Genomic DNA, 27,440 nt, shown 5'->3' on the forward strand with positions numbered 1-27,440 from the left:
TCTATATCACATCCACACATTGCAGGTCATTCATGAAGTCTGTTGGCTGCGTTTTGTTAACGGTTTGCAGAGTCCATGCTCTTAATGATATATAAAGTTGTATTATACACACCTCACATGGACCTTTAAATCTGTAAACGTTCCATTCTTGTATTTCCAGGCCATGCAGGTCACTTGGCAACAAACATGCCTAGTTAAAGTGCATATTCACAGGGTGCCTTACATGAATTGCCATTGTAAATTTGTAGCTATGCAAAAGATGGAATGATTCGAATCACTTTCCTGACATTGAGCCACTTGCAATTCACTGACTTGAGCTGGCCTGGTTCTGGCAAAATGCACCTTGGCTTAGCGAAGCATCTTTGGAAACATGCCTAGATCTGTTAACACTTTTTATTACAATAGCATTAGAAGCCCCATGGAGCTGAAATGCCTTGCAAGTCATAAAATTCGCCCATTGGCTGGAGGAAACTGACATCACTTCTGGTAAAAGCATCAGTTGCTGCTAATGCTATTGTATTACTTGCGCATGCTGGAATTAGATGTCCCTGTGAATTTTTTTTCTAAGGCTAATGCGCTAAGTGGCTTTGTGGATATGAATCCTTCGGTGGTACCGTCACGACCAACATTGAACGCTGCCGACTTATACACCTTTCAGCAACTTTTCTGGGCACAAATATGCTTCTCTGGAGACTGTTTCACACTGCAACATGCACGCTCATGTCCATCAATATGCAACTTGCCAGCAGACTCAAGAAATGATGAGGTTTCAAGCGCAAGGCAATTAATCTTTGTCACGTGTCGTACTCTCATCTAGTCCTGCGCAAATATTTGTCGCGGTGGCCCTCTGAACACAGAGAAGGGCTCAGGAGGGCCCGGAAACAGACGTTGATGACTCAGACAAATGGAACAGGATGTGTAAATGTAAACGTATATTTATTCCATGCATAAACACTCTGCAAACATCCTAGAGATGGTGGAAACATATAAAAGTATGTACAAGTTTAAAATATACAGGCGCATATTTTACAAAAGGCCCAAATCATACACACACACGCACAGAGTCTGACACAATAAGGGCTTCGGCCTTGGGACATCCACACTGTGCCTAGACTCGGGTGCCACCGGCCGCATCTCCTCCTGCCATAGACTAGCTGGTCTGGGACAGCCCCAGGTGCCTGTCGCTGGAAGACGTTATACAAAAGAAAGATTGTGCCGTTCGGAGAAGGTAAGAACACGTCCGAAGGAGTGCTGACAGACTGTTAACAATCCACACAATCGGTCTACACTGGCAGCACTACCAACAAGACAAGAGGAAGCGCTTCATCCCACACGGTCCAACGCAGTGCGTGACAACGCGTGGGTGCACGCAATGTTGCTGGTTGGGGAAGTAACGTGACCTAGCGGGGGAACCATTTACAATCACCTAGAGACAACACTTGGATGCAACAATGTTACAATCTGCAGAAACCCGTGAGTGAGTTGTACCTGTACAGAAATGTGTCCACTACATCAGCAACAACAACGCCTTAAACATTTGTGCAACACGCACGCAAATAAAAGTAGCCTGAGTGTTCAAAGTTGTTATGCAATAAACAAGGTGCAACGTCTGGGCTGTTTCGTCTAGACTAGGTCATTATACAGAACATTTAGTGTTGGCTGGCCAAGCAGTTATGTACATAAGATTCTATAAACAGTGGATGGGAAAAGAACCATGCAAGAGTAACCAACACAAGTGGCTATAATGGCTGGGCAAACATCGTAAAGAGCCAACAGTATTAGCACTAGCCCCTGTGACTACAGGAAGCAATAGTATATGTCACTTGTAACAGCGAACAGGCTGCAGATGCATAGAGCACTGGCAAAAGTCCACGAAGCACAGATAACAGTAAACAAAAGAGCAACATTTTTATCACCGTCCTCTTATCAGCAGGTCTTGCCAGACCACTGATTGAACATTCTGAGTATGGCAGAGTTCTGTTTAGTTGGACAGTGGTTTTTACAGTTCTGGATAGGGCAAGTGAGCAGCACCACCATTAAATAAATAAAAAAAGGGCAGTGCAATGTGCCACACAGAGAAACAGATGTTAATACAGACTTGAAAGCTGCAGTGGTTATTGCCTCCGAGCGACAATCGTGGCAAAGTATACAGGGACATATACCTGCGATTGAACAGCACAGGGGGCAGAGCAGACAAGCAGTAACGTCCTACAGCAATAACTGACCCAGAAGGCCAAACACGAATCTACCAGTGGCAGCACCTTGACTAATAAATAATCTTCCCGCGTAAGCAGGCATCTCATGTCACCGTCACTCAAATCCCTTGAGACCTCGAAACCTTTGAACCTGAAGTCCACTTTCAAACTTTCGCAGAGCAACAAGGTGACATAGCAATCTGCAAGGCAGACTGGCCACTGCCAGGGTTACGCAAATTGTGTGCCTCGCAATCCACTTTACTGTCCCCAGGTTGGCAGGATTAACTGTTAAATATGATTATCATGTATAAGCCATTATGTAAACGCTTGACACTTCGTCGCCATTTGATACAAAAACAAGCATGTCTATGTTATGCGATTGCAAGTTTTGGATTGTGCATCAAGTGCTTACTCCCCTCTATTTTTTTTCTCTTCTGTGACTTGGTTAGGCCTACAAAGAGGCCTGCGTAGCTTGATCGTACAAGATGACCATGCCTCAGCCATCTCCCATGTGTGCATGTACCAAGTCACATGACAGTTCTGGGTTACCCCTAATTCTGGCAAAAAGAGTACATATAAATAAAAGGCCACAGCGTCCAAAACACAACACGCAGAATGGAATGGTGCATCTTGTGGATTAATGGAAAGACACAAAAACAAGCTGCCAGCTCCCAATCTAAGGGTGGGTGAACATTTTGACACTTTGAATAAAAATTGAATGCCATGTAGCAACATTTCATTTCCATTCAAGAACTAGGCATTTAACATCACAAAATCGATGACAAAGCAGGGTACGCTATTAAAGCAGAGGCCCTAATGATACAAAATTTCAGGTTGATGCCACCTGTGACAGAATGCATGCGATGCAAAGCTGCACTACAGATTCAGGCAGGTAGACACTGATATGCCTCTAGTGAACTGTCACTTACTTTTCGCGTTCACAGATAAGTCAAATTTTGCTAAAAGAAAATGATCTCAGGGGAGATAATAGAGATGACAAATAAAAAGCAGTTCATCTTAAAAGTGGCCATAAAAATGCAAGTATCCTTCATTTCATTACAACAAAATCAAATTTCCCTGCAAATACACTTGACGAATCATTTTCTTTCCAAACAGAAGAACAGCCGACTATTTCGCAGGGAATTTTCACTGAAATATCTTCTTAAGTGCTCCACTACAAATAAAGAAGTATGAAATGGACACAGGACAGACACTGGGTAGTCCCATGTGGGCCATGTCCCTTTCTTACATCCTTGACTGTTGTTTATAGTGGTTCACCGTGGAACATCATTCAATAGACTACCCACTAGCCTGAACCTATACGAAATGTTTTATTAGGTATTCTCACATCAGAAGGTTATTCAGCACACATTCAATACTACACATACGCTTGATTTTTTCCTTGTTTCTTCATGCAACGTAACAAACAGTCATTAATATTTTATCACACACATAGTCGCTCAGCCTTCCTGCAAGCTGCTACTTCTGCCTCAGTCAAACTCTCTATAGCTGAACAGCTGAAGTGGTGCCAAACGCTCGAGGCCAAGGTCATTTACAGTTGTAAAAAAAAAACATTACATGAACAACCATTTTCACCCTTTTAATTTCGTTATAATGAGGTTTAACTGTGATGCACAGGCCCTGAATGCTCGGAAGTCTATATCTCAGTCTTGTTTCTTCATTTTGTGTCCACATCTGGCTGGTCTTTGTTCTGTGAAAACCGCTTTGCTGCCTCTGTTTCATGAAAAACAGCGCTGCTTTGGGATGTGTTGTCTTTCCTTGACAAAATTTGAGATGCTTAATATCTTTTAGCAATAATTACAATGATCACTTATCTGTAAACTGGCTATTAGCAGTCACCACCTTGTACCATACTGCCCATCACATCAGCCAGTGACATTTATATGCGATTGGATAACATCCTAAAAACAGCACAAACAGATAGCTGTTCTGCCAGCTCATATCATTAGGCATTCTTCAAGTTGACCGCAGCGATATCCTCAGCTGGTACTGTTAGGAACAGCATTGCCTATCACTGCTACCATGCTCTAAGTTTTGCTTTGCTTTTTAGGAACCTTTCACATGGCATCATTTTTGTCGGCTGGCATCATTTGCTGTGCCTGAAGCAATCTCAGTCATTTTTTTATGTGTTGAAGAGGCACAGTGGCTAACTATAATGAATTGAAGAAGCACGCAGAGGCTCAACGCTGTTTGCAAGTTGACCATGGCCGTAGTCTCATTTGGCTTCTCTGCAAAGGTCATCACCAGCGGGCTAGTACAGAATGCACAGCTCTATCAGTAATGAGATACAGGTCAACTGTTTCATTCAAGTCCTTCAATAGAAGTCACATTTCGGTTGGGTGTAGTTCATTATTTTCCTCTCTGTGGTAGCAGCGGCAAGCGGAAAAGCCCGGTGCTATATGTGCATCTTGCGTGCTCTCCAGCCCAGTGCAGCTAGAGTGCACACTGGTGTAAAGACAGCTCCACATTTTGAAGCCGGCAAAAAGTGGTTTTGTTCGGTCTCGCTCCCATGATGGCTCTTCGTAACTTGTACGGGTGTAGGAGAGAGGGGCCACACAACAGGTGATCCATATTGACTTCATTTTCCATAATATTCACATTCCATTTGTATTTGAAAAATATTTACAGCGTTCGCAGACCCCTACTTTTTGACCTTCTTTCCGCTGCCAAAGTGGAACCAGCCCGAACCCTTTTTCTTTGGCAATCCGTTGGCTGAGACGGTGTGGTGGCTGGTGTGGAGAGTCGATGGCAGGCTGCCAGTTCGAGGCTTTGGGCCAGGAGGGTCGAGAAGAATCTCGACGACTGCAACGTCAGGATGCTGAGACCGGGGGCCTTTGGGCAGCTTGGCTGCAAACAAGACAAGATGCCAAAAAAGTTAGTGTTCGTACATACAGGCATCAAGAAACAAGAAGGGTCTGCATATGACATAACACGCTTGTGCAATGCAGCAAGTTCATTCATAGATGCACAAGCAATTGGTATTCCACCACTCATCGCCACATGGCAAAGATGTTTAAGCTAGATTAATTAATACTGAAAATATCAGCGATTTGCTGCTCCTCCTCTCCCTCCTCAACTAATATACGCCAATGCGCCAGAAAAAGAAACAAAGAAAACCGGTCGTGACTGCACTCTGCCGCGCCCATTGAGCCTCATCCTGCCTACATCACCCAGGCAAGCTCACTGAGAAGGCTCACCCGGACTGCTCACTTTATATCCGTGGGGGTAGGGGCGGCTAAGAATGCACGGCAAGGTGACGTCCTAATTGGCTATGAGCTGCTGTCAGCAGCAATTTTCAAAAATTATTTGGAGACTATAGGTTCTATGCAGAGCTTTTCAGCTTGATGAGAACACTCACAAGGACCAACACTACAGATTTTTTTTCATTAGAATACGACCATCAAACTCATTTCAGGGTCCCTTTAAAGGTAGTATATGACTTGGTTCAGTATGGTCTGGTACACTACAGTACACTTGGGTGCAGCTAGTATGGTACAATGCAGTATGTATGATATGGTATGGTACAATGCACAGAAATTGAGATGTTCCGAACACACTCCTGTACCACTGTGGATGACACAAACACATAAGCCGTGACCATACCCTCGTGCACTAAACACTGACCGCACACTGCCAACGCCAGGGTCGCCAGTCGCACGAACCGCAAGCAGGCGCGAACCGCAAGCAGGCGCGAACCGCAAGCAGGCGCGAACCGCGAGCTGCAGTGCTCAGCCTGTGCAGTGCCGGTGTAGCAAGTGAATGGTGGCACTAAAACCCCACTGCACTCCACAACTAGGCATTTTTCACTTTCAGGCAGTGATTTCGAGGGATTCACAACAGCATGGAACTGATTCAGACACTCTGATGACAAAGAAAAAGTTGAGGTTACACACCCCTCGGACGTTTTGGCTTAAGCTTGTTGTGCAGGGCCATCTTTGCAGATTTCTTGGCACTCTCGGTCACAACATAGCCTGAAAGTAAGCAAAGTTGAAGATTAGTCACTACCAACATTGAACAAATTTTAAAAGTTCATGACACGCCTCCTGCACCTTACTCTATGCTGACAGCATGGCAAAATGAACGCTGGTGCAACAAGGACACTAACAGGAAAGGGACACCACATGCACACGTGGTGCGCATGTGGTGTCCCTTTCTTGTTAGTGTCCTTGTTGCACTAGTGTTCATTTCATCATGCACCAACTCGCCCCTCAGGCCGTTATTCTTACAGCATAATGCACGCAAGGCGCCTATCACCTTGCATGCACGAAGACCACGACCAAATATAAAACTCTAGTCAGCATAATGCTAATTGCCAAGACACATGGGGCAGATTCACATTAACACTTTTCATACAGGCTATGAATGTGTTCTATGTTCCCATATCATACTTCTTTTTTCCTTCGCAGTCAATAATATATAAATTGATTTCCTGTTTCTATTAGCAATTCAAATTGTTAAAAAAGGAATGAAATGTATTGTGAACTACAAAAGTTTCAGGCAGGGGAGTGTGAAAACAAAACAAAGTTTTCACACAGACTGTACGTGCAGCCTAACACCCTCTCTGCATCAGCTGGTTCTTAGCATATGCCATGCAAAAATGCTTGCTTCTATACGAGTCTAACGGTCACAAAGAGTTGCAGTTGACAGTGCAGCTATGCATCAATACTAAATCTGCACTGCCTTACCTTGCTCTCGATCATCTCGCACCCGTTTCCGTTCAGCGTGGAATGCCTGCAGCCACTTTTCCTTCTCAGCAGCTGTCTTTGTGTAGAAGAGGTACCACTTCTCCCTTGTGGTACAGTAGATCTTCCAAGCATTCCTCACAGTTGTGCCAAACTGGGAATCTGAGAGAAAAAGGGTGCCATGAGGTATTCTGAGTGCTATTTGCAATGCCCAGCACCTAAATTAATAATGGCATGCCACAAGCCTTCTATGAAGTCGAATTGGTTATCACTTAAGCTAACAGAATTTTACACAACAGCTAGCAAGTTGCATGTTAGGTAAAGTACAATGGATCTGATGATGATGTCCTGGTAGCTCACAGTACATGTACTACAGCCTCGCCACAAGGAGACTAACATCACTATGCTTTAGCAATCATCATGTTTGCTACTGAACATTTAATAATTTTGTGCAAGGTGGGTTATAACCTTTTGCTTTTAGTTATGGGTTTAATAAGGCACAGATAGCATCATACAAAAGAAAGGAAAAAGGAAGGTGACACTAAGGTATCAAAAGAAGAAGTTCCAAAGCTCGATGAAGGTGTGATTTTATTCAAATTTTGCCTGCATTTTTTTTTTTAAAGATGAGAGCAATGAGAGAAAAGGTGTTTTGTATTGTTTCCACCAAGCAAAGAGGCATGTATCAGGTGTGAAAGAGGTTTCTGCCTTGACAAGTGATATTAGAAGCATATTAAAACAGATACGCGGTCAAACTTAGCTTGAGAATGTGAATGTTGAACTATAAGCATAAAACATAGAAAAGCAATGCAAAACTGGTGTCAAAGGTCTTATGAATTTCGCTTCACGCCAAAATGCAATGTTGTTTTGAAAGCTGCCTTCAGGCACAAAGATCTACCAGGCAGCATTTTGTAACAGTGCTCACCTTTTCCATTCTCAACGTCCACAACGCAGCAGGAGTTCATGTTCAGTCTGCCCTTGTATGACAATGTGTTCCTCTTTATCATGTCCTGAGCACAATGAAAAATGCATGAAACACCTGAGTAAGTTTTAACACAATGAGGATGTGTGCTCAAATATGACAACTTATGCTTTATTGACAGACACCTAAGATATGTAGTTGTTAATGCTGACGACAGATAACTTGCATAAATTACGCTACAAAATACTTGAGATACAGGTCTTATTGCATAAGGCAAACAGGGTAAATGTGTGACCGGTGTTAGAATGGACACCATGGTTCTAATGCACAAACCATTCGATTCTGACAAAAATCTTTACTACTGCTCAGCAGACCTGCTAAATATTTCATACTATGTAAGGTGTTACCATGCTCACATGATCCACAGCTAACCGTCTATACACCTAAAAACGCAAAAAGTCAAGCCAATAGTCTTAAAACAATCAACAGGAAGATGGCACCAGGTATGCCAAAATGATTCTGCAGTTTGTGTTAAAACAAGAACTAGTTTCGTTTTAACATTCTCGTTGTGCATCCACGAATAGAATAACTGAGTGCTTGATTCTGCACATACAGTAGGCTCTTGTTGATTTGAATCCACTTAATCCAAACATCTTGTTTAATCAAACTGGTACTTTGGTACCATCAGGTGTGTTAAGAAAGGCTCCTCTTAATTTTAATTCTTCATAATTATAACAAATTTCTGGTACCCTTCATGAATACACATATGCAGTCAATGCTATATTATTCCAATTTGAATGCACTATGCATAATCAGTGGCTTCATTTAAGCAGTTGTTTGCTAACAGTTTTGTATGCATTTCCCACTTGACTGTTTTGTAAAAATTTCTGAAATCACAAGTTGTGCCCCTAGTGGGCAGCATAGGCCTCCCAATCTGCTTATTCAGCTTTCTGCCCAATTTGATGGAAACTGCCCAACAAAATTCCCATAAGGTTAGATTTTCCTACTCTAGAGCAGTACCTAGGCTATGGGGCAGGACTTGGTGAAAGCTTCCCGAATGATTTCAATCACATGCGGCTCTTAATCTGCACAGAAAACTTGTTATCTAGGTGCGTTTACAATTTTCTTCCCTTAAACTACGGCTGCTGCAGCTTAACTGAACAACTGAACTTACGGATGGTGGTATAAAACAACATAGCTACTCAGTCACTGAGGCAGCTCACCTTTTTGCAGTACACCAGCAGGTTGTCAAACAAAAACAGGCTGACCACATCCCTGGACCACACTGATGACACTCGAACTGCTTCACCAGAGTGCACCAGCATGGAGCTTGTGTCCAGCAAGTCGGGACCCTGTTGGATGCATGAGGGAAAGAAACATAACCAAACAGTCGGTGAAAGCACTTCATGGCATCAAATGTCATATCTGATAATGTCACCAGGAGCAGCTTTGAGTTAATGAAATGCTACTTGAATTTATAGATATGAAGCAAGATCCTTTCTTAAAGAGACACTGAGGAGAAATTGAAGTTGACTTGCATCGACAGAATACCAGCTCCTGATTACAAAAACGCCATTCATACTGACAACAAAGCTCTTGTAACGTAGAAGAGCAAGAACCAAAATACAGGTATCGCCGCCACAGGCCAAACTCGCAAGTACAAGCTTCATGACGTCATAGGACAAAACAGTGTTGCTAGAACCAATAGTTCAAGCAACACTAGGACCCGAGAAGCCACAAATCCCTGAGGCGCAGCCAATGCATGCACAAATGTCCTTGACCTCGCCAGATGGCGCCACGTGCCCGGCAGCTACGCGCGCTCCTGAAGCATCGGGACCAATCAGCGCCGGTTTTTCGGCAGTAGGCGGGCTCCCGGTATTCCGCTAGCGGTAACAAGGTACACGGTATGCTAAAGGTGTCTATTTGCGAGAACTTCGTTGACGACTTCGAGAACGAGATCCATCGTAACGATGGCAAAACGCCAGTGCAAACGTAATCGAAGCGACTGTAGCGACGGCCGCAATAGCCGATAGATGCCTTCAACGTGCGGCCGGCGGTAGCTTTCTTTTCGGCTGCTGCTAGGTCGCACTGCTGGCCGCCAGAAATCACGGAGTCTGCGGTACGTCATGCGCACGTCATGTTTCACGTCACTTAGTCCTGTGTCGTCATAGGAGAATCCCAAGTTTGAATCAGAGCGGCGGGAAAAACTTTTTCAACTTCGAATCCAAATTTCTTGGAAATAAATGCATCTTTCGCTGCCGGCCAAGTGGCAACAAAGCCATGACATGCCGAACTATCGGATTTTACTATAAAAAAAATATTAATAGTGCTCTCCTCAGTGTCCCTTTAAAGAGGTCGCAACACATCACCATTCAGAAACAAATACATTGAAACAAGGTTGAACTCTGCTCCAAAACTTAACATACGCTTGCAGCAGGGGCTGCCATACCTGTGCTAAGTCAAATCCTGAACAGCATCAAAGTGTGAGTAGCAGAGAAGGAATTTAAGATGCAAAATAGCAGAACTGTGAAGTATTGAGGCTGAGGAGACAGTAACAGGAGTGATGCCAAGGACACCAAGGCCAAAGTTCTCGTGCAATGAGCCAGAAAGTTGTTCGCTGTTACCTTTCTTTGTACAATGGCAAGTAGTGACCAATTATCTGCACTACAAACTTTTCTTGCTTATTCCCTCTGCTAGACCGAGCAAGATATAAAAAAAAGACAATGAACATCTTCAGTGGTATTCTTTGTGAGCGAATCACCAGATGATGTCATACACGAACAAGATACCCAGATGTGCCCATAAATGCTCAAACCGAGAATTCCGATTTCCTGTTCACAGCTTTACAAAAGACACGGCAGCAGGGTGCATCACTGGCCATGCTTTAAACTGTCTGTGCGTACTGAGAATGTTGGCTGGATGTCTTGCAGTCACTATTAGCAACACAAAAGAAAGGTGAACAGCACGAAGCAGAGCGCCTTTCTGGCTTTAAGTGCCACCAGAATGTAACTTGCTCCAAGCTGCTTGAAGTGTCTGCAAATATTAGCGGTACCAGAGGGCCCAAGCTGCTCGCCCGTACGCTTCAAAGATGCGGCAGAGTGGTGCAGATATATAGTGCGGAATATAGGTCAAGGTTTTTCCCGAAAAATATTACCAAAAGGTCACCCCTCGACTTATATACTGGCCTTTGGCACAAACTGAATAGTTGTCTGGCAACATGTGCAAGCCGCGGACATTTTGGCATCCGCATCATTATCGCTTCCATGTTGACGATCCTTTCCTTCCTCTTTGTCGACCGACGCGGCCAAACGTTGACGGCGGTAATCGTTCTTGGCGTTGTAACGTATTAATTTCGCGACAGCCCGCAAAATGAGTACCGGTACTCGACGTCAGTTCACCGCGGCGTTTAAAAAAAAGTTAGCGAATTCGCCGAAGAGTATGGGAAAATGTCCGCCCAGCGACACTTTGGCGTCTCGGAGAAGAGCGTCCGGTACTGGCGAGTGCAGAAAATCGAGCTGTCTGCCTGAAACGCGCGGAAGGCGTCCTTTCGCGGACGCCGCGCGGTGCACCCTGAGCTCGAAGACAAGGTATGTGGGCATTCAAGAAATGTTGCATTAGCAACTCGTTGGACGGTACCGAGGACGACATGCAGTGGGACGCAGCCAGCGCGAAGCAGTCGTCTTCGGACGAGAGCTCAGACAGCTCGGACGAATGAGGAGGCAACGAGTCTGGTGGCACCAGTGAATAAAATAAAGTTTTGTGCCTCATAATTTTTAAGTTGACTTTTTTGCTTCAAGGTAAGGGGTTCGACCTATATTCCGCCTCGACCTATATTCCGCATTATACGGTATGTTAGAGGCATAAAGAGAGAGAGCTTGCCTCCCAGTTGAAGACGCTGTTCTGCCACTCGGCCAGCTTCTCGAGGCATTCCATGCGGCGCTTGCGCTCGTTGACCATCTGAGCCACGCCCTTCATGGCTGCCAGGGCTTCCCGCACAGCGTGGTAGTCGGCATGGTCGGGCCGCGTGTACTTGAGCAGCTCAGCCAGCTGCAGTGGGTACTTGCAGATCTTCTGTACCGGAGTCAGCAGGAACCCGTCCAGGGAAATGTCAATCATGTCCTGGAGAAGGCGACACGCCTGCATGGAGAAACGAAGAAAAGAAATGAAGTAAAAGACTGAAACCTTCCTTCGGACACATCTCCACGCCACAGATGTTACTAACACCTGTCAAGCAAGACATGACAAACGTGTGCAACTGTTCCACAAATGCTGCCAGGCATTGAAATTAGGTTTATGCGATGGGTTTAAAGTGACATTAAATTTGGACATTCATGTTCTGGACACAGTTACAGCAAATGAATAAGAACAAAATGAGCAAACAAACATGCTGCCAGGCATTGAAATTAGGTTTACATGACAGGTTTAAAGTGACATCCAACTTTGGACATTCATGTTCTGGGCACAATGACAGCAAATGAATAAGAACAAAATGAGCAAACAAATAAACAACACATTTCACTCTTCTCTCATGTTCAAAAAATTCCTGGTGTCCCCAGTGTTACCATTTAATGCCTCCCCTCTAGAACAGGGAGAAGAGAGAGCAAGACTATGGTGTTATTGTTTAGCCTAAGTCAACAGCAGACTGGAAAAAAAAAAAATGCCTACAAAACATGATTAGAAAGGGTTCTCCCCACATAATTAGTTCTGAAATTAAAAGAAGTTTCAGATATTTCCAGCAAGAAATAGTACCAACTAAATCTGTTAAGTTGATATTTGTGAAATACATATCAGGACTAGCAATAATTTTCAGGGCATTTTTATATTTCCTTGACTTCTTTTCATCAAGAAAAAAGGAAGGTATTGGTATTGTTGGTTGAATTTTTTTTCACTGCGCCTGTTATTCCCTTCGGCAGAGTGGTCCAGAAATAATGACAAATGGTAACATGTAAAACTGGAAACATAGACACAATGAGGAAACTTAAGAACTTTTTTAGCTTAAGCAAAATGCAATGTTCACATGTGCCGAAGTGTAAGAAGTATTGCTTGTGCCAGTTCCTTCCATAACATCAAGCATTTTATATACAAACTGACACATCAGAGGGATCATTAACTTCCTGATACAAACTCATCATGAAACTGCAATTCACCCAATTTGGTTTGGATTACAAATTTAATTCAGTTTCGCAAGGAAAGTTTAAAAGGAAATGGCACACTTGCCTCAAAGAAATGAACATATTTGGAGTCAGCATAGACTTCTTGGAGTTCGCTGACAGCGAGAGGGTGATTGTTGCAGTACTCCGAGTAGATCTTGAATTCTTGCCTCTGAAACAAAAACAAAACAAAAAATTCAGTGTTTCATTTAAATGGTCATAGCAACCACAGGCAGCCATATAGTCTATGCAAATGTATATTTCAGAGCGTGCTCTGCTTTTGCCAATAATGAAAACTTTGATATGAAAAATATGGAGGTCATGACATAGCTACAAGAATTAAAAGAAAAGAAAAATAAAAGTGGCAGCTTACATGCTCCAGGAACACACATCCGATCTGGCTTAGATGTGGCTGCTCCCAATCAACAGCAAACTCGAGGTGCTTGAGAAAGGCATTCTGAAACTCGTATAGCTGCTCAATGTTTCCAAATATGGTTGCACGGCGCTCTTCAGAGAACATGTCGGGCCTCCGCCGGACTTGTGCCAGGTAGCCCTGTTGACAAACAAGCAAAACAGACATTTTCAGTTTGTTCTGTGCAAGGACCATTGGCTCTCAGCCATTCGGATCTGTACTTGCACTGGAAATGTACTTGCACTGGCATACGACTCTCATTACACATTACTTCAGCACTTTTTCATACTCTAAAGTCCTTTGATAGAACAGCATGTGGAACCAGGACAAGGCAATGGCAACACTCAGGAGGCATCGTGTGTCGTTACTTTTTCGTCCGGCTTCTATCATGTTCTCATATCATCAACTAACCCAGACACAGACGCTTGTCTAGTACTTTGACAGCATGCATTACCCACACTTCAAACAACTGTCCTACCCATGTCCTACCGTCAATCCAAGGCAGTAAATACCGCTTGCGTTAAGAAAAAGTGGCCTCCAGGATATGATAAATATTGCCACCCACCTGAACGACGTCCTTAAGATGGCGCACGAAGTCCCGCTCAGTGTTGACAATCTCCATGACAACCTTGGCGCGCACCTCTTCGTTGCTCAGCAGGCCAATGCTCATCTTGCGAGGCTTGTGCTGTGTGAGCGTGCCATCTGCCATCTTGGTGATGCAGTCCTCCACTGTGTCTTCCTGGCCAACACGTAACTGCAAGTGATCACACAACAAAGGCACAATGGTGAACATTGCTTTGTGTTAAGAAAAAAAAAATGTGAGGAACAGCCCTGCATTTCCTGGCAATACTGCACTCAGAGCAGTATGTGTGCTCCAGAGGATGAGCCCAATGCTGTGGCCCAGTTACCTCTTGTCTACCTCTCAACGTAAAGTGAGGATGCAAAGCTTTAGATCATACACGTTTTTAAAAAATTTGCATGATCAAAGTGGCAAAAACACTGTATGTAAAAAATCCAACACACTGTCAAGCAGCTTAAAAATGCCAGACATAACTTCACCAGCGAAAGAACGAGACGCGAGGAGTAGAAGAACACAGGACAACGCTGGCCATTGCCTTGTCCAGTGTTGTCCTGTGTTCTTCTACTCCTCGTGTCTCGTTCTTTCGCTGGTGAAGTTATGTCTGATATACACCAACTAGCCCACATGGGTACCTTGTTAAAAATGCCATTTCAGCATAATATGGAACCTCCCGCATTCTTCAACAATTCCATTTTTTTTTTCTCCTCCTAAACTGCAAAGATAAAAAGGGAAACCATTAGCTCACCCGAACAAATGCTGCTGGGAACCAGCCATGTCGCTGGTCAACTGAGCCCCACCACCAGTCCTTGTCAGACATGTCGGTCACTTCGATCACTTCGCCGGCTTGAAAGGCCAGCTCCTCTGAGTCCAGGGTCACATGGTCCCAAAGTGCCTCAACATACGTAACGCCTTCATACTAAAAAAAAAAAAAAAAAAGAAACCAGAAAGAAAACAGATGCAACACAGACCACATACATCTGCTGCTGTTCAAAGCATAGAAAATTATTGTGGCTCGGAATGATTTACTGCATTCAATACAAGAGAAATGCTCAACCACTCACATCTTTGGGAATTTGAGAATAGGACTCTCCGTCGGATGAAAAGTCTTCTTCTGAAGACGCTGTACTGGGGTTCCTGGATGCTTCCTGGTCTGACAAGCCTAAGGAATGCGAAAAGCCAAACAGGCAAAAATGAAGCAGGCGACAAGGCATTGAAGAACAATAAACAGGACGCTGTTCAATACACGCTCTTCGGTCACTGCCATTTCTTGTAATATTCTATTAACATTACAGAGGAACAATAAATATTGAACCTAGCAAGATACGCTCCCGGGAGCTGTATCAATATGAAACTCAGCAGAATTATGTGCAACAGCACTTCCAAGCGCTCAGAATTGATCACTCTAGTCCAGGGGTTCTCAAACTGGGTTCCGCGGGCTGTCTTCTTGTGTTCCGCGAGAACCCTCACCGGCCCTGACCCGGCAGCTGATATGAAACTGGCTCTGAGTGCTACTGAGCCACGCTTTGACTTGCTCTCAAAAGGGAAGCAGTACCACCGATCACATTAGTATTTGTATTAATCTGTGCAATAAACATTTAACTTTTGCAACTCTCTCTTTGCAAAAATGCACTCGACAACATTGCTGGTAAGTGAAAGCAGGGGGGGGGGGGGTCCCTGGAACTTATTGAAGGCTTTTGGGGTTCCTCCAAGCAAAAAAGTTTGAGAACCCCTGCTCTAGTCTATAAATCAACTGCTGCTTTGTCAGGAATAAACTATGATGCCGCTGGCATATACAAGAACAGAAAGGCAGCCATTTCAGTTTTTACAAGGACAACTAGTTCAAGAAATGCCTGTAGGCCACAAGGAGACTAGTTTACTTGAATCAGCAGAATCAGTAACAACAGAACAGATGGACATTCGAACATACTACCATGTTTACTTGTGTAACAGACACACTCGCATAATGAATGCACCTGCTATTTTGCTAGCAAAAATGCAAATATTTCCTAAATATCACACATAATAAATACATCCACGAGAAACTTTCTTAATTTTTTTATTTTTTTTAGGAAAAACTGCATTATGATGCAAGTAAATACAGTAAACCTTTTTTGTTTGTGCGCCAACTGGTAATGACATGTTTTCACATTAACATGATTTACCTAGCTGGACAGCTTTCTGTGCCATGACTGCCATGTTTTACAACAACCACTACTTAATCTACATGATCTTAATCTACATGGGCAGGTGCCCTCAGTTGAATAAAACTTCATACTGATTCATCAGTGGCCAACTGGATCAGCATGCCCTGGCTATTAATGTGAACAAGTGCAGTTCACTAGTGTATGCACACCCTACTTCATATTTAGGAAAATCTCCTTACCATGAGAAAGCTGCTCCTTTTGGGCAAGGTCATTCTTATCGGACTTCTCAAGGTCCAGTGGCTGGCTGATAGACCTCCGCAAAGCACCTCGTCCTTTCTGTCGACGAATTGTCGGGCGGCTGCGCTCAATCCTTGTCTTAATTGGCGGTGGCGTAGAGAATTGCTGTTTGACAAATAAAAAGTTTATCAGACGGGATAAAAAAGAAATGGAAGTACAGCATTAGTAAAGTATTAGCAAAATAGCCCAGTGAAAGCCTTCAGTACTCATACATACATGCAAATGTCAAAACAGCTATTTTTTATATTATGTTGAGCTAGCATCATGTACCCACTTAAAAAAAACAAGTCCCACATGAGGAAAAATCATATTTACAGTAAGGATGACTGCAATGACAATATAACTGATCTCTCTTAGTCACTAATACCTCTGGAGGACAAAAAACTGGGCAAGTTAGTTTGAATTTGCCACACTTTAACAGCGCGAAAGAAAACAGACTAAGAAAGAGGCAAGACAACACAGTGCTGAGTAACAACTCAAGCGCTATCATCTGTTGAGATGTAACACCTATTTGCTTTTCTTGTTGTCTTGAAATCTCCAATGATTTCTGAACCACTCCCAAGACACCCCAAGCAAGCCAGAAAAATGCTGTATGGGTTTTCACAAGTGGGCCATAAAAGATCAGACTTCGGCATGACTATGAACTCAAATTGTCTCTAGAGAAAGCAAAGCGTGCTTTACACGAGTAGCCATTGGAGAAGTTGTGCTCACCCTATCAAAGGATGGAGGCTTATGTGGCACGTGGGAGCTTGAGTGCGGGGAGCTCGGGACTTGATTGTCATCACACACAACAGATTCGGCTTCGGCCCTGGCTTGTGAAAGACTAGAGTAGGACCCCTGACGACCCGAGCAGGTGACGCCATTGATGGTGATCACTGCAGATATGCTCTCAGCTTTCCTTTGGATGCTGGTCTGGCTGCTGTCATCAGTGGAATCGGCCTACAGGCAGCAACGGCACAAGAAGAAAGCAAGGAGAGCATTCATCAACTGACAGAGATGTGACTAAGGGAATAAATACACTGACAGGAAGCAGTGTAGAATGAGAAATGGGAAGTCATGTTGTATACTTTAGAAGTTGCAACTACAGAAATGTACAAAGCCAAACCATCTATGCACAGTGTTTTAAGAAGAGTAAATTTCCCCACAAGAACAATGAATAAACCTGCTGATTATTGCCAATAAAAGAAAAGAAACAATGAAGATTGTCAGTACAGTGAAGTCACAATTTCACCCTGTAGTGCTTGCAATTATTATAAGTACACATAAATTATTAATATGATACAATACAGTATAAAATGATATAACGCAACATAATATAATATGATATAAATTTTAAAGAATAGTGTGCTCAATGCCCCTCGACAGTAGTGATCTAAAACTTGAGTGAGCCACTGCCACCTGTGCAAACAAGGCAGTAGATGAAATGACAGATCAAAAGCTAGGGTGACCTTTACGGTTCACACTACTGAAGCCATGTAAAAAAGGCCACAAGAATCATGCATTATGAGAGAACGACCTGCCAGATAACGGATGAGTGTATGCAAGCAGCTACACAGAAGGAAGGCGGCTGTAACAGCTGCAACAGGTGGCATTTTCAACCTTTTTTGCAAATTGTGACTAAAAAGTAAGAATGAACTTTCGCCCTTTCAATTTGATTTCACACGCAAACAAAAAAAGAAAAAAAAAAATCTGATCACATTTCAATACAGGCGCTAGCCCCACTATGGTTGAAGGTTAGGCTGCAGCGCTACCTCCCGGCGTGAGGGTGCGAAACGACGCCCTCGCCTCGTATCTTTACGTTCCTATATTTTTCTTTCCGCGCACCACACGCAGCGTCGCTCCCCTGACAGCACCAGCTGCGCCGCTAGCTAAGACCCCGAAACTCTCGGTGATGCGTGCCCATGACGCGCTGTCGTCCGCCGTGCTAAGCCTCGCGCCACGATGCCGGATAACGATGCCGGATAACACGTGCCGGCGCGATGCAACAGCCTGTGCCGACCTTTCCGACAGCAACCCGCGCCACTTGCCTTCGCTGCTTCCATGACAACGCGTGAGCCGCGCCCGAGACGACGAAGCTAAGCCGCCGAGCGAGTGTGGGGGCTCAGCGAAGGAGAAAGCGTGCGTGCGTCGATGGCAGCCTTTTTCGTCTTCGGGTAAGCAGTCGGTGCAAAAAAAAAAAAACTACGTTCGGGCCTTTCGCCGCGCGCATTACTGGAATGCCTCAAGAGCACGAAAGGTTTGGCGCAAAAAGTCTAGCTCGTACAACCCTCGGGTGGCGCGCGAAGGAGCAACCTCACGCTGCAGTGTCTCGTTCCCGCGCTTTCCTTTCACGTGCTCACGCGCCGTCAACGAGCATCCAGGAGGCGGCGGCTCGCGCTCGTAGCGTCCGCTGCACACCCGCAGAAGGTTGCCCTAAGCCAAAACCAAACATCTCACGAGTGGAGTGGGATGAGTATCTGTTCTCGCTTCGGCGAGCGCGGCTTCGGCCGCTTATCTTCTTTTTTTTTTGAGCAGCGTCCGCTCCGGCGGACGCAGTTGTTGCTGCGACGCGCGTCTTTTCTTTCCTTTTTCCTCTGATCGTTTCTCTCTCCTGTCTGCACGTGGCAGCGGTGGTGGCTCGGCTCAAGCCAGTAGGCAGGCCCGTGCAATTTCCTTTTCATCCTTCTCTCAGTCACAACAACAACAACAACGGTGGCTCAGTGGTTAAGGCTATGGTTTATAGGGGTTTAACGTCCTAAAGCGACTCAGTCTACGAGGGACGCCGTAGTGAAGGGCTCCGGAAATTTCGACCACCTGGGGTTCTTTAACGTGGCTAAGGTGCTCTGCCGGAGTAGCCGGGCTAGAACCCGGCCGCGGCGGCCGCGTTTCGAAGGAGGCGAAACGCAAAAGAAGCCCGTGTGCTGCGCAATGTCAGTGCACGTTCAAGATCCCGAGGCGGTCGAAATTACTCCGGAACCCTCCACTACTGCACCTCTTTTCTCCTTTCTCTCACTCCTTTATCACTTCCCTTACGGTGCGGTTCGGGTGTCCACCGAGATATGTGAGACAGTTACTGCGTCATTTCCTTGCCTCAAAAACCAATTTCAATTTCCTCTCGCAGCTCGCGCCACCGGTGGGTGGCGCGACAGGCGCCCAGTAGCTGAAATCTTTTGCGAGCTGCTTTCTTCTACTTCCTCTGCAGCTAACGCGACTACGTTCTCGTCGCGTGGAGACGGCTTAGCACGAAAGCCAAAATTAAAGCAACCGAACGACACGCCGAATAGAAGCCCCATATATCTTCCCGATCCGGAAGCGACTCCATGGAAAGGGGCCCCGTTTATTAAGGCGGGCTTGAACGAAGACCACTTATGCACACAATTCAAAGCTGCTCCGGTCATCAAAAAGAAAGTCTCCTCGTCGGCTGTCGTTTACGGTGACCAAGTGGAACAAAGGAAACAGACTCCAGACTAGTAGTGGGTGAAAGGGACATCAATTCATCAGGCATCCACATCATATGCATGCGGCAAAAGGCACCGAGAATGACGGCTTGAGAAAGTCATAAGCCATAACTCTTTTACTAAGGCACTCAGGCGGCGATTGGCCCCGCGCGTGCTCCTCTGAACATAGCTGAACAACATTGGTCATGTGACCCTGATTCTTATTTAGAGCTAGATAGTGGCTAAGGACACGAGGCAGGAGCACTGTGACGACTTGGTGGCTGTGTAAATAATTTCCTGAGAAAAAGTGAAGTTTACAGTTGGCGCAGTTTGCTTCGGCGGTACGATTCTACCCTCGTCGTTATGCCCTCCACAGTGAAGTCCCTGGGAACGGGCGAGAGACGCAGGATAGAGAAGAAAGAGACAGCGGCGTGTATACCTCGGACTGGTCGGCGCCCTGTCCTCCGGGGGCCTCCAGCTGGATCCCACTATCGGCGCTGCTGCACTTTGAGCCGCGCAGCTCGCGGTTCTTGCGGTGCAGGCGGCGCTCGCGCGACGACCGCAGGATGGTGGGTCCCGGCCGGAAGCCGCCCTCTTCTTCGTCCTCGCCGGCCGGGGCGCAGGGGGGCCAGCCGCCTTCTTCGTCACTGCCGCCGCCGCCGCCGTTGGCCAGCAGCAGGTGCGCGGGGGCCTCGGCCGTCGCCGCCGAGCACGGGGCCGAGACGGCCGGCAGCGAGGTGGTGGACCCTTTGCGGTTCCGCTGGAAGCGCAGCGAGAACGTCTTGCGGAACTTCTGCAGCACGCTGTCCGCGATGAGCCGGGGGCTGGACGCCCGCAGCGAGGAGTAGCGCGGGGGCAGCCCCGGGTGGACGCCGTCGGGAGGGGACGACGACTGCCGCTGATGCGGCTGCTGCAGGTTGGACATGCTGCCCACGGCGGCGAACAGCTGCTCGGCCTCCGCGTCGCTGTACAGCTGGGACCAGGGACGGCGCACGTTTCTGCCGACAGGGCGACGAACCATTCAGTTAGAGAGACCTTGAAGAGACGTACCCTTCTACAAAGGGCATCAAAACACTGGTGGGGGACTTGAGTTATTCGGCAATTCGGTTTTAACATTCGATCCACTGCGAACGCAGAGAACGGCCTCCGAGGCCTGTTCGCAGGCGCAGGCTTGTATAAGACTATGCATCGGGACCAGATTTCCAGTCCGCTGTGATGCTAGTAACAAAGACACGCCAGACTGACATGAAGGCGCATGGGATAGAAACCGAAAGAAGAAGGGTCAGCGACATTGACAAAGTGCGTATTCGATGTTTACCGGCTTAGTTCACTTTATTTATGCACGACCTCTTGAAAGCCCCTTGGTCCTCCGAGGGCCCGCCCGATCGTATGTATACCATACGCGGGAGTGAAAGGGAAGGCGGCTGACCTGCAGCAGACATCCTCGGTGCTGCCGCTGTGAAACTCGGGCGTGCTGGCGGCCTTGAGGTGACGCTCGGAGCGCGAGATGGGCCGGTCGCGGATCAGCTTGCCCGGCCGGCCGAGCAGCAGGCATTTGCTCGCGGACGGTGCCGGCGCCGACGGCAGCGGCGGTGGCGAGGAGCGGGCGCCGTGGATGGATTCGGCGTCGCTCTGCGCCGGAGGGGACGGCGGCGGTGGAGGCGCGGGCCGTGTGGAGGGGGCTGCGGGGAAGAAAAAGACAGCCGTCAGACGGACAACCAAGCAGTCTTTAGAAAAGAGCCATTTCACAGTGCGGAATGCATGGCAACGGTTCAGAGAAGCGCATTCATCGCAATACGCTGCCCTTCAAATCACCGCTGCTTCGCGAAGACACCGCTGGCTGCAGATGCTGGAACAGGTGTACTCAGCAACTGTGCAACCATGGTTTGCCTCGGTTTTACGGGGTTTAACGTCCAAAGGTGACTCAGGCTATGAGGGACGCCGTAGTGGAGGAACGCTTGTTGTTGGGCTAGTTGGTAGAACATGCTTCTGAACGAACCAGCGCAAAAAACACAACGGACAAGAAAATGCGGAACACGACGGACGCTCCTTTCCGTAGTGTTCCGCCTTTTTCTTGTCCGTTGTGTTTTTTGCGCTGGTTCGTTCAGGAGACGTAGTGGAGGGCTCCGGATAATTTCGACGATCTGTGGCTCTTCAACGTACACTGATATCGCACAGTACACGGGCCTCTGGAGCTCCGCCTCCATCGAAATGAGACCGCCGCGGCCGAGATCGAACCTGCGCGCGTCTTTCAGGTCAGGAGCCGAGCACTATAACCAGTACTGCTCCACCGCGGCTTGTGCAACCATGGTGGATTTAGGGTTAACTATTAGAGGGGGTTTGGAAAGGAAGGATGATAGAGGGACGTTTCATTTTCATAACGCATATTTTCAACTTTATCGAGAATCGAATTGAATGCAGCTAGTACAGGTATTAGTCGGTGCTGGACGTCACTGTGACTTCTCCACTCTAGAGGAAGGCAAACGAGAAGTCTGGGAGTTCCTGTCTACATATAATTTTTTTCATAACCTAGTCTGCCTTGTGGTAACTGCACGGCTGGCTTCACGAAATGAACACACGCCCAAGTTAGGAACTTAATGGCTCGATTTGAGCGCATTCAAAGCACTCGAGTGTCACTGAAATCATACGCACTCATGGCGCAAAAATTCGCATAACGAAACACTCGACAGAAAGGAAAAAAAGAGACTCAAGCAGAAAACTTTCCCTCGAAGGCAAATTCAGTCGACCGGCGAATGTAACAAGGCCCCCGAGGAAAGCAATTATAGCGCAACTCACACGTCAGGGGACTGCAGGCGGCGCCGTCGGCCGACGCACGGCGGCCCATGGGCGGGGGCGGAGACCTGAGCTCCGCGGCGGCGGGAACGTCATCGCTGCTGGGCGCACAGCTCTCCGGGATGGCTCCACTCAGGTCCTGCACCGAACAGAGACGCGGGGCTTGGATGAGGGCTGAAATGACTATACAGGCGAGCCGTTCTCTCTCCAAAACACTGCACCCATCATTTCCTTCCCACGGCTCGCATATATGAGTTGACCGCTCTATCGTTTGAAGATGATTCGCTATCGGGTGCGACCGCATCTACCTATATTGTAAGACACTCGTTGGAGAATTGCTACGCATTAAATGCTAGGCTGAAATGTGAATTGCGCGCACAGTGATGTTTACAGTTCTGTTTGCTAACGCAGGGGAAATGTTGAAGGAAGGACAACACTTCTCAGTAAAACACTTCTAGTCGACGTTGCCGAAGCCTGGCCTTTCTCAAGACTCTTGAGAGAGGCCGGGCCCCTGCACTAACGTACGTGGACATTAATGTTTCACTGAGATGTGCCTTCCTTGTTCAATTACATATCAAACAATGGCTGCCGTATATATGTTTCAGGCGCAGACAAAAGAAAGTAGGCGGGCTACACGGGGAAAAGAAATATAAAGACGGCCACGCGTATACGTACAGCGGCAGCGGAAGCACATCACAGGGCAGGCAATACACGCTTCGCCAGAGTCCACTAATTGGACAGCCGGACGTTCATTAGCAGGGCGACAAATGGCCCTTTTCCCAGAGCCGAATCCGGAGAGCTCCTATTTCCGTACACAGTATACGGTGACACAGAATGAAACAACGCGTTGGCTCCAGCTACTGGATGATAGAAGATGATGTAAGTTAGTTTTGTTTTGAGCGCCTCCAACAGTGCAGGTCTTGCTTATTATTGCTACGACTGCGACGAAGGCACGCGCAGACAACGAGTGATGTCACCTTTCAACTCGAGCTTGAAGCTTTGTACATGGCTGTTTCATTTTATGTGACACTCGTTAACAACGACAAATTAGGAAGTTTACTAAATCAGAGGCAAATTATCATTTAATATTCAGAAATATGCTGGAACGAAGCACCTGCCTGGCCGGAAAATACATCAAACGCAGTGCCCCGCAGCCATATATTATTGCATTCTTTTAAAAGAAAACTGTACAGAATAAAATGAAGCACCCAGTATATCCATAACACCATCCCGCAGCGTACATGTTCCTATGACTTCGACGACAAGGCGTTCGCGTCACACAGGCTGCAGGTATTAAGACCGTCGATTTACACTTCCGAAAGTCGGCCGCAAGCGAAGACCACGCGCACACTAAACAACCCGTCACATTCCGCGTGCTCTGCGGTAGCACTCATCGCGAAGCGTCCAGTGCGTTACACAGGGGCTCGCGCGCCTCCTTTTCTCACAGCCGTCGCGTGTCAATCTTGTTCAACCGGCGCGGCCCGGCCCTGGCACACTTTCGGGACCAGGCGGAGCGAATGGCCCCTGCCCTTGTCCGAGCCGCTGGGCTTTAATGGCGCGTGAACGCAAACACCGTAATCACGACCCCGGAAGAAGAATGCACATACAGCGCGGCTGCTCGGGGAAGGCCGGCATGCAACCGCAAGGAGGGCGCACATGCAGCGCACTGGGTCCACACGCGGCCCAATCGCCCGCGGAATGCTGGGCGCACCTCGAGCACAGGAGGAAACGACACGCAAACGCGGCCAGGCGTATACCTCACGGTCAGCTGATCGCCGTCGCGACGACGCGCTTAATTCCAAAGCCGCCGCGAGTCTCTTATCCTCGCTGGGAGCTGAGTCTGACCTTCAGCAAGGCAGAAATTTGGGCGACCGAAGGACTAACAAAAGTAGAGCTAAGGAAGACGCCAAATAAGAGGACTGGCACGCACCCGTGCTGTCGTCGGTTATTCTTTCGTGCCGCCTTTACCGTTCCTCGTTCAAGTATACGTCCCACCAAGTAGCCCTTCAATCCAACTTGTCAACGAATGGAGTTACACATAGATAAGAGCACGGCACGGTAGCCACGGCCGGACTTAAGGTCTCATGTTGAAAGCTTATACATATGGTGCATGTGTAGCTGCTAGAAAAGGTGAAAGAAGGAAGGAAAGAGGATGTGGGCACCTTAACTGCCTCGCTGTGCGGTGGGCATCTAAACAAAGGCAGAGGTGCGGTACAGGGTACAAGCAGAGAAGCAAATAGGATAGAAAATCAGTAGCAGGCCATCGCTTCCTCCATGCAAGCGCAGTCCACTGTTCGCCGTCATTCTTGATGTTAATATTGTATACAGAATTATCCGTCGGCATTCCGATGACGACGGCTAACGGCCGTTTTTCGTGTTCGTTTCTCAGCGAAGTGTGCTAAATCCTCCCTAATGGAAGCACTCTGAGCTCTGCGCCCAGTGTGCGGGATTACATGCGACACGAAACAGACTGCCATGCAACCAACGATTGCTTCCGAAGTTTCGGTTTATCCGTTATACTTGCAGATTCGGGCGACGAAGCCTTCCAGTTTCGAGAACCATGGAACTGCTTCAAGTATACGAACGAGATTAAAGCGCCAACTTCGGCCCGGGGCACTTCACTCGCTTCCACAGTGTACTGCAGTGTGCATGTAGCAGCATCGAACGCAGTCGTGTTGCGAATTTGTCTGTTTCATTGCTTTTTTTTTTTGCTCGCCGGAAACGGACCATAAACACGCGTGGTGCGAAATCAATGAGGCAGCCACCGTGCATTAACAACCGAGCACCGTACACAGCCAAGCGCAGCCAAGCTAATCGATGTTTTCCCCTACCGCTAAACATGGCCGCGCGCTGGCCCATTCACCTATCGACAAACGTGGGCCAGCAGAGATAAGCGTTGCCCAGCAGTCGGGGCGAACGTTGTGTATACAGGAGTGTGTGCGTGTGTACCTCATGCTTATAACCGTGTAGGAAGATGGAGTAGGGCGCAGAACAGCCGTCCCTCCATGGTCGCATGCACTTCCTGTTCTTGCACCATCTTTCTACCCTGCTTCCGCCACACATGACTTGCGCAAGTACCGGGGAAGGCGTTCCTTCGTAACTGTCGAACTGACGATGCCGTCCTCTAGCGTTATCACTCACCGCGGACGCAGGTGGATCTCAGAAAGCATATAAATGAAATGAGAGGAACAGCGCATACAACAAGACGTCAAGGGCGGTGAAGTTAGCACATTATCGGAAAAGGGCAAGACTAAATACGCGCAGATAGTGTTATCTTGCGCTGTCGGCGCCCGAACAAAAAAAAAAGATTATATATAGCGGAACACAAAGCGACACCGCGCCGATATCCATCCGTAGCTTCCGCCGAAACCGCCACTGAAGACCAACAAGGAAGCGTCATTAGTTCAAACGGTACACGCGCGGATCGCGTTATCGGCCGATAGAGCCTTCTTCGCGCTTAAAATTCAGCAGCCGCGTTGCTTATAAGCAGCGCACGCTGCGTGCAACGTAGGGAAGTCCATCTCAATTCACACAGCAGGCTGACGCGGGGCTGACAGTATTGCTTATGTAAAACAGACGTATCACGCTGTATAAATAGCGTTGCGTCACGGGAGCTGAACCAGAAACTGCAAACAGGGCCAACGCAACGCGATTGTTCCGAGTGATGAGCTGCCGTTCGCTCGGCGGGGGTCCACTGCGCGGACGCCCCGAAGGGAGGCCTAATAAACGGGAGGCGCACTCGGTTACAGCAGCGGAGAGCGTCCGACGTGGCGGCTCCGCCCGAACGTCTTCCTCGTTCGGCACGCATGAGACTCGCCACGGTGATAACAAGTGCGCAAGTCATGCTTCAGCATTGTCAGCAGCCGCAGCTATATAGCTGGTGCGTGACCTGTTCTTGATTTGTTTGCCCGGGGATGCTACAATAGCCTAACTGGTATAGAGCAACGGGCATCGAAGCATGTCCTCAACGGCGCGACAACATCGTATATTGGTGCCCAACGCCTTGACTTTAAACAACTTTTGCACTCTTAACTAGAACACTGCACTGTTTTCAAACTCAACTGAATGATTATAAGGACTCTTACGCTGTGTTCCAGTCACTGTCGGTATAGCATGCATCACGAATGGGAAACTTTTTTTGTTTCTCGTTTCTTTTCAACAACATTAGCGACACAATTAAATGAATAAATAATTCAGTGAATTTGTACTTTTTCTTGGCAAACTGGGGAAGGAGTAGACGTCTTCAGTTCTGAAGTTCTGCACGCTACCGAGGTGGGCCTCCGAGGTGAAGGCGCACACACATTGCGAGGGGTGTGCTTCACTGCCATGGCCGTTTGGGTGCAGTCAAACAAGGACGGCTCGTGCCAGTTGCGAATGGTTTCTAAACCGGGCACGGTCCAAATTATACGAGTGACCGAAAAGAATGACTGAAAAGTGATCGCCATCACGACTAATTGCGCAGCTTTATAGTATATCTATCTGAAAACGATATTCTTCTTGTCTGTCAGGCAAAGTCTATGCGTGGCCCCACCAAAAAAAAAAAAAAAGATTTTCTCCGTGCTCATGAACACATTCTTCCAAATTAAGTCTTTTTCCAGGTGATGGTATAACGTAGTTTCTGCTTCGGGACGTGCCCTCAAGAATTTACCGCTTTGCGATGGCTCAAGTTTGTCGACTGAGCGCAAAAAGTTTGAGACGGCGCTGACGTCACAGTGTCCAGGCCAATCCCGAAGCGGCTACAGCAGGCAGCCGGGCGTCACATACTCGTAACGGGATTCCCGTCAGACTCAGCAGCAGCAGCAGCAGCAGCAGCAGCAGCGGGACTTCCATC

General features: G+C 47.2%; 1 protein-coding gene across 3 annotated transcripts in view; it reads right to left on the bottom strand.

Annotated features, from left to right (window-relative positions):
- Positions 1-917: 917 nt before the first annotated feature.
- The window catches only part of RhoGEF3 (Rho guanine nucleotide exchange factor 3), a 355,331-nt gene continuing 328,808 nt past the window's right edge, over positions 918-27,440 (bottom strand). For all 3 annotated transcript variants that reach the window (XM_089544803.1, XM_089544804.1, XM_089544802.1), the window contains 16 exons: positions 22,613-22,748; positions 21,246-21,498; positions 20,256-20,814; positions 17,112-17,339; positions 16,343-16,505; positions 15,021-15,118; positions 14,705-14,875; positions 13,945-14,133; positions 13,341-13,520; positions 13,035-13,139; positions 11,697-11,954; positions 9,041-9,169; positions 7,821-7,905; positions 6,902-7,060; positions 6,110-6,187; positions 918-5,063 (listed from right to left, as the gene is read on the bottom strand). In XM_089544803.1, the coding sequence (XP_089400929.1) occupies positions 4,858-5,063; positions 6,110-6,187; positions 6,902-7,060; positions 7,821-7,905; positions 9,041-9,169; positions 11,697-11,954; positions 13,035-13,139; positions 13,341-13,520; positions 13,945-14,133; positions 14,705-14,875; positions 15,021-15,118; positions 16,343-16,505; positions 17,112-17,339; positions 20,256-20,814; positions 21,246-21,498; positions 22,613-22,748 (2,997 nt within the window). In that variant the 3' untranslated portion in view covers positions 918-4,857. The remainder of the gene's footprint in view (positions 5,064-6,109; positions 6,188-6,901; positions 7,061-7,820; positions 7,906-9,040; positions 9,170-11,696; positions 11,955-13,034; positions 13,140-13,340; positions 13,521-13,944; positions 14,134-14,704; positions 14,876-15,020; positions 15,119-16,342; positions 16,506-17,111; positions 17,340-20,255; positions 20,815-21,245; positions 21,499-22,612; positions 22,749-27,440) is intronic.

The sequence above is a fragment of the Amblyomma mixtum genome, chromosome 5 (assembly GCF_055824585.1).
Source record: "Amblyomma mixtum isolate Tamu chromosome 5, ASM5582458v1, whole genome shotgun sequence".
NCBI classification, from domain to species: Eukaryota; Metazoa; Arthropoda; class Arachnida; order Ixodida; family Ixodidae; genus Amblyomma; species Amblyomma mixtum.